This window comes from Penaeus vannamei, chromosome 43 (assembly GCF_042767895.1).
Source record: "Penaeus vannamei isolate JL-2024 chromosome 43, ASM4276789v1, whole genome shotgun sequence".
Classification (NCBI taxonomy): Eukaryota; Metazoa; Arthropoda; class Malacostraca; order Decapoda; family Penaeidae; genus Penaeus; species Penaeus vannamei.
The window spans coordinates 2,006,490-2,013,989 of NC_091591.1; the positions used below are offsets into that span (position 1 = coordinate 2,006,490).

The 7,500-nt window shown below is 44.8% G+C and overlaps 1 protein-coding gene across 1 annotated transcript; it reads left to right on the forward strand.

Annotated features, from left to right (window-relative positions):
* The first annotated feature begins 124 nt into the window (after positions 1-124).
* On the forward strand, positions 125-6,439 carry LOC138860731 (uncharacterized). Its single transcript, XM_070118910.1, has 2 exons — positions 125-449; positions 6,267-6,439. The coding sequence occupies exons 1-2, from the start codon at positions 125-127 to the stop codon at positions 6,437-6,439; spliced, it is 498 nt and encodes a 165-aa protein (XP_069975011.1).
* Positions 6,440-7,500: the final 1,061 nt, after the last annotated feature.

The following is a 7,500-nucleotide window of genomic DNA, read 5'->3' on the forward strand; positions in this document are numbered from 1 at the left end:
TAATAGATATATAGACTAATAGATGTTCATATTGATACAAAGCACTGAATATGGAGCATTAATGATAAAAGTTTTTTTTTTTTTTTTTTTTTTTTTGCAAATCCGAGAGGTAGAAATCACGATCATGGTACAGTTTGTCTTTTCAGTGTTACTCGAATATTATTTTCATAATGAGCCGGGTAGTGAGGATTTTGAGGATGGTGAAGATAGTGAGGAAGGTGTGGATACGAAGGATAGTGAGGGCAGTGAGTATAGTAAGGATGGCGAGGATAGTGAAGATAGAAAGGATGGTAAGGATAGGAAAGATAGTGATGGTGATGAAGATAGTGAGGAAGGTATGGATGGTGAAGATTGTGAGGATAGAAAGGATGATGAGGATAGTGAGGAATGTGGTGGAAATGATGGTGAATGTGATAATTACGTTCTTACAAAGGGTGATAATGGTATAAGTGAGAGAAAAAAAGAATTTTAATATTGTTTTTATTAGTGACATTGATAGGGAATGTCAATATTTTTAATTATGGTTTTAATGCATTGTTATTGTTATTATTATTTTATTATTGTTATTGTTTTATTAGTATTATTTTCGCTATTATTTTCACCATTATCATTATTATTGTTGTATTATTTTTGTTATTGTATTTCCCATCATCATCATTGTAAATAGAAAACAACAGAAGACAATAGGAGAAAAAATGAAAACGTGAGCTGGCGAGGGTGGGAGCCATGCCAGCGGACGTTGCAAACTCGCTGTTGTCACGTGTCACACGACGCATCGCACTCGGCATGACACGCGCCCGATTTCTGTGACACGTTCGGTGACACGAGGGGCGAGGAGGGAGGGAGAACGAGGGAGGGAATTAGGAGGTGAAGGAGGGACGGGGAGGGAGAGGTTGTAGGGGGGAGGGGGAGGGAAAATGAGGGAGGGAATTAGGAGGTGAAGGAGGGGCGAGGGGGAAGGAGAATGAGGGAGGGAATTAGGAGGTGAAGGAGGGACGGGGAGGGTGAGAGGGGCGAGGGGGAAGGAGAATGAGGGAGGGAATTAGGAGGATGGTAAAGGGGGGAGGGGGAGGGATAATGAGAGGGTTATGGTGAGGGAGGGAGAGGGGGCGAGTTAGGGTGGGTCAAGGAAGGATGGAGAGGGGGAAGGGAGGAGGGAGAATGAGGGGGCGAAGGGAGAGGGGAAGAATGAAAGGGGGAGGTGAGGGAGAGGGAAAGGGTGAAAAGTAGGGAGAGGGAAATGAGGGGATGAAAGGGTAGGTAAGGGTTAAGGGGGTGGGGGAGGGGGAGGGAGGAGTGAGGCTAAGGGCGAGGGTTTGAGGGAGGGGAGTTGAATGGGCGAATGAGGGTCGTCGAGAGTGGGAGGGAGGAGGGTGAGGGAGAACGAGGAGATGGTGAAAAAGGAGTGGAGGATAGGAAGAAAGAAAATGAGGTAGTGAGGGAGAAAGAGAAACGGTGAGGGGGAAGGAGGAAGAGAGAGAAGAATGAGGGGGATAAGAGAGACAGAGATAGAAAGAAAAAAATGAAAGGAGAAGGAAAATAATAATATAAAGTAGACCAAAATAATGTGATATGAGTCGATTTGATGACGTAGAACAGCGCAGAATGCCTTACGAAGAGTCAAATAAGAATTGGCAACGCATTTAACCTCGACTGACCGAACCCTCATCGACAGAGAAGAGAAAATATGAGTCAGGTATTAATTATAAATGTCCGAGGATCTTTATCATTATACATATCTTGTTAACTTGTGTTTGTCTGTATGTTTTTAGGATCCATAAACAAAAATACAAGATGTAGATAATTTTTGACGTCATCGGAGACTAAGACCGGTGTCTGTGATATGATTAATGTAGGTGACAGGTGATGGTTGTCGCTATGAAACGGAGCTAATGGGTGCAATTACGCCATCGTCATCATCTTCATCGTCACCATTATCATCATCATCATCATCATCCTCATAATTATGATAATAATAATAATGATAATCACCATCACCAACATCATCATCATCGTCACCCTCATCACCATCGGCATGACATCATCATTTCATGATCACCACCACGGTTATCATCATCAGCACCTTTATATCATTTGAACGTACAGATTACCATAGGATTTGTCTTTAACAAATGTCTTAGCAATTCCCTCACAGTGCCAGATAGTGCCATTTAGTGCCATACCTAATTTTATTTTGTTCTGTAGTACTTGACCCAAGCAACGAGATATCTAATAACACGTATTTTTTTAAATTTCTTTTTTAAAATGGATAATAATAATTTTGATTAGATTATTTTTGCACGGTGAAAAAGGATGCAGATTAGGCCAACATACCGACCACGTCTCAGGTGAATTGTTATAGGCCTATTTAGAACGGTGACGCGCCGAATACCTGGCTCTGGATGTCGGGATTTTTGTTTATATAGGCCTACGGTGTTTTTTTCTGGACTAGCTTAATATACCATGGGTCTTGAATGGGTTAGAGAGGCAGGCAGGCAGGCCTAGCTTAATATACCATGGGTCTTGAATGGGTTAGAGAGGCAGGCAGGTAGGCGGGCAGGCAGGCCTAGCTTAATATACCATGGGTCTTGAATGGGTTAGAGAGGCAGGCAGGTAGGCAGGCAGGCAGGCCTAGCTTAATATACCATGGGTCTTGAATGGGTTAGAGAGGCAGGCAGGTAGGCAGGCAGGCCTAGCTTAATATACCATGGATCTTGAATGGGTTAGAGAGGCAGGCAGGTAGGCAGGCAGGCAGGCCTAGCTTAATATACCATGGGTCTTGAATGGGTTAGAGAGGCAGGCAGGTAGGCAGGCAGGCAGGCCTAGCTTAATATACAATGGGTCTTGAATGGGTTAGAGAGGCAGGCAGGCAGGCAGGCAGGCAGGCAGGCAGGCAGGCAGGCAGGCAGGCAGGCAGGCAGGCAGGCAGGCAGGCAGGCAGGCAGGCAGGCAGGCAGGCAGGCAGGCAGGCAGGCAGGCAGGCAGGCAGGCAGGCAGGCAGGCAGGCAGGCAGGCAGGCAGGCAGGCAGGCAGGCAGGCAGGCCTTGCTTAAAGTACCATGGGTCTTGAATGGTTTAGAGAGGCAGGCAGGCAGGCAGGCACCGATAAATAAACAGTAGGCAGACAGACAGACAGGCAGGCAGGCAGATAGAGAGGTTGAGGATAGAAATAAGGGATGAGAGACGGAGAGACAAACTGGATGGGAGAGTAGATAGATATAAAATAGAGAATTCAGTAGGTAAATGCAGATAGAGAGAGAGGCAGAAACAGAAACGGAAACAGAGAAAGAGACATACAGAGAGAGAGAGAGAGAGAGAGAGAGAGAGAGAGAGAGAGAGAGAGAGAGAGAGAGAGAGAGAGGGGGGGGGGGGGAGACAGACAAAAGGGAGAAGGGGGGGGGACATACACGCAAGCACCCCCTCCCCCCCTAGCCATTGCATATGACCTCCTCACTTAAATTATAAGATCATGCACATGCTCTCCCTCGTGTTCTATTATGTTTCTTTCGCCACTCCCCCCTCTTTTCCTCTTTACATCCCTCTTCTTCTCTTCCTTTCTTTATCCTTTTTTTCTGTCTTTATATCTTTATTCCTTTCTTCCCTTCTTTCTCTCTTTTTCTCCTCTTGTATTCCCTTCTTTCTCTCTTTCTCTTCTTTTATTCCCTTCTTCCTTTCTTTCTCCTTTTCTCTCTACCTTTATTCCCTTATTTCTCCCTCTTTCTCTTTCTTCTTATCCGTCTTTCTCTATCTTTATTTCCTTCTTCCCTTCTTTCTCTATCTTTATTTCCTTCTTCCCTTCTTTCTCTATCTTTATTTCCTTCTTCCCTTCTTTCTCTCTCTTTCTCTTCCTTTATTCCCTGTTTCGTTGTTTGTCTTTCTACTTTCTCCTGTCCGTCTCCCTTTACCCTTACCTTCTCCCTCCCTTCCTCCTCCTACCCCTCCTCCCCCTCCTCCTTCCCCTCCTCCTTTTCCCCCTTCTCCTCCTCCTCTCCCTCCTCCTACTCCTCCTCCTCCTCCTCTTCCTCTTCCTCTTCCTCTTCCTCTTCCTACTTCTCGCTCTTCTTTCTCTCTTCGCTCCCCCTTTCGGTCTCCCTACCACCCTTTCTCTCCCTCTCCTCCCTCCCTCCCTCCCTCCTTTCCTTCGTTCCTTCCTCCTCTCTCCCTCCCTTACTCCCTCCCTCCCTACCTCCTTACCCTCTCTCTCGCATTCCTCTTTCTGTCTCTCCACCCCTCACCCCCCCTCCCCGATAAAAAAAAAACTGCAAGTCGACACATCAACAAATCAACTTGCAAAGACGGTTAATTCGCTGCTTTCGCTTGCATTCGCTAAGAAAAAGCAATCTAATTTTGAATATCACACGTCTACCTTACATCCCCCCCCATTCGCCTTCCCCCTCCCTTTACCCTCCTTCCACTTCCACCCCTTCCACTTCCACCCCTTCCACTATCTTCTCTTAACATACCCTTTCCATTCCCTTTCCGCTTCTCCTTCCATCCTCCAATTTCCCCCTCTCTCTTTCCTTACCTTTCCCCTTCCCTTTCCATTTCCCTTTCCCTTTCCACCCTCGCTCCCCGCCTTCCCCATTCCCCTTCCACCCTCACTCTACCCCTCTCTTCCCCTTTCCCTTCCTCTTCCTCTTCTTCCACCCTTCCCTTCTTCCTCTTCCTCCTCTCCTCCCATCCTCCAATTCTCCTTCCTCTCTTCACTCTCCTCCCTCTCCCCTTTCGCCCTCCCTTTGCCCTCCCCATTCCCCTTCCACCCCCACCCATTTCCTCCCCTTCCTCTGCATATGAGAGAGCGAGAAAGAGAAAGAGAGGCAAAACAGAAACAGAGAAAGAGAGAAGGAAAGGGGATTGGATATAAAAGCAGGAGGAGGAAATGGAGAAAGAAAAAAAAATGAGACAGAGAAAGACTGAAAATAAAAAAAGAACAAGACAGAGAAAGAATGATAATAAAAAAGAACAAGACAGAAAGAGGGATAATAAAAAAGAACGACAGAGAAAAAATAGATAAAATAGAATAACAAAGAGAACAGAAAGAACAATCACAGTCTGTTGAACAATGGACCTCCAGTGTATTACTTTCAATGTAAAATGATTGAGATTATATCCTGTTGAGATCCTTCCATTCGTGTTGTTGTTTGCTGTTCTTGATTTTGTCATTGATGTCGTTGTTTTGTTGTTACTGTTGTTATTTTTATCTGAGGTGTTCAGTAAGGTGACATTGTCAGTATGATGATGTTGATATAATGTTATTATAATATTGATATAATGTTAGTGTGATTATATAAAGTTAGTATGATGGTAATATGGTGTTAGCATAATGTAGATATAATGTTAATATAATGTTAGAAAAAAATATAATGGTAATATAGTGTTGATCTAGTCAGAATGTTAGTATAATGTTATGTAATGTAATATTTGTATAATGTTAATATAATGTTAGTACAATGTTAGTATAAAGGCATTATAATGTTGGTATAATTCATACATGTACAGTGAAAATGGTGTAATACAGTGAACGTAGTACCGTTAATGGTGATGATGTGGGAGAGAGAGAGAGAGAGAGAGAGAGAGAGAGAGAGAGAGAGAGAGAGAGAGAGAGAGAGAGAGAGAGAGAGAGAGAGAGAGAGAGAGGAGGGGGCGTCACCCCTCCCCCTACTCCTCATACCCTAAAGGCATGGTTTGAGAAAGGGAGGGAGGGGGTGAGGGAAAGTAGGGAGGAAGGGAGAGGGGGAAGGGAGGGTATTGGGGTAGGGGTAGAGGGGGCGGGGTATGGGCGGCCAGGGAAGGGCCGGCCTTATGCTTTCTCTTGGTTTGTAGGTCGTGAGCTGCCCTCTCGGCTCTCTCACCTCCTCTCTTCTGTCTGTCTATCTATCATTCTCTATCTTTCTCCCCCTCCCCCTCCTCCCCTCCCTTTTCCCCTCCCCTTCCTCCCTCTTCCATTTCCCTCCCCTCCCTCTTCCCCTCCTCTCCCTCCCCATCCCCTCCCTCTCCTCATTCCCTCTCTCCCTATGATTACAAATTGTTTACAAAATTTATTAACGAAGACTAGATTTCGAGCTCTAAAAGGTATTTATAACTTGAGGTGTAACTCGCATATAATCAAAAGGCCACAGACGTTAATGGACGCAATTAAATGCGGGGAAAATATGACGTAAAGCACAGCCCGTGCAAAATTTCTAAAAATAACCCAGCTAAGTCATCGGCCAAGTAGGAGCGCAGACATCAATCTTGCATTTTTTTCTTCTTTTAATATTTGCGAAGTTCTGCAATATTGCTATTTGCTGAAGTGCCTAGTTTATCCTTGGAGGAAGGTGTTGGCTGAGGAACAGGGCGGCAGGGAACTGCGCCTTTCAAGCCAGTGGGAACCAGTTGTTTTGGTAGTTCGGTTGTTGGGTCGTTTGGTAGTTTCGTTGATAGGTCGCTCGGTAGTTTAGATGAGAGGTAGTTGTTTAGTAGTTTGATAGTGTGTGATTGTTAGCTGGTCGGGTTGCTTGGTTGATCGGTTAATGGACAACTCAGTTGCGTTCTTTGGTAATTCGGTAGTTGTATTTTTGAATGTGTGTGTGCTGGCAGTTCGTTAGTGGCACTGTGAGCTGGCTTTGCTGTAAAAGATGGCACTGGTTCTGGTTTCCACCTTTTTTAAAGACGAAGGTAAACTGCAGGCATTCCCAAATATTCATGGCGCCTTGTTCCTCGGTTTCAGAAAAAAAATCTCTGGAAAAAAAGACCTCTATGGGAACCAGTTATATATTTAGATTTGATTGATAGAAACTTAAAGTATGGGGCTGTCGTGTTTAATGATGTATACATATATAGGGATAGGGTAAGATTTTAAAGAATTGTACATGTGTATTTCCAAACTCCGGTATTTATGGCACAAACGAATTACGTTATGACCCCCCCCCCCAAAGGTTGGGAACCACTGGTGTTAAGATCGTCGTCTTCCCCGTAAAGAACCACTGGTTTGGGTCTTCCTCTTCCTCCTCTTGTTCTTCTGGAGTGTTGTGTTTAGAATCCATGGATTTTATACCATACATTACATAGACACAGTTCTCTGGAAGGGCAGAGGGTCAGTCACTTCACCGTATGTTGCGGCAAGAAAGCGTCACTATTATCTGAAGACGATGATCGCACGGAGGAGCAGACTCCAGGAATAACCGGACTCCATCCTTGCGTCCTCGTCCGTCTGATAGAAGCGCTAGACGGAGTAACTAGAATCAGTCGCCTGCTTCTTGGCTTGCTCACGTAACGGTGTCTTTCAAAACGTTTAACGCACGTAAAGATCTTGTAATCTAAATTTAATTCACGCGAGGGATTCTCTTTTCAGTTACCACGTTTTTTTTTCTTTTTGTGTGGTCGGGTCGCCTCTTCGGATAAAATTCTTGCTTCTTTCGCGCTAGACTGACTTGCTGGTTTTTATTTTCCACGTGAAGCGATGAGTCTGAATATGTGAATGGTATTGTGAAGTCATCTGTAACTACATGTGCTTTAGGGG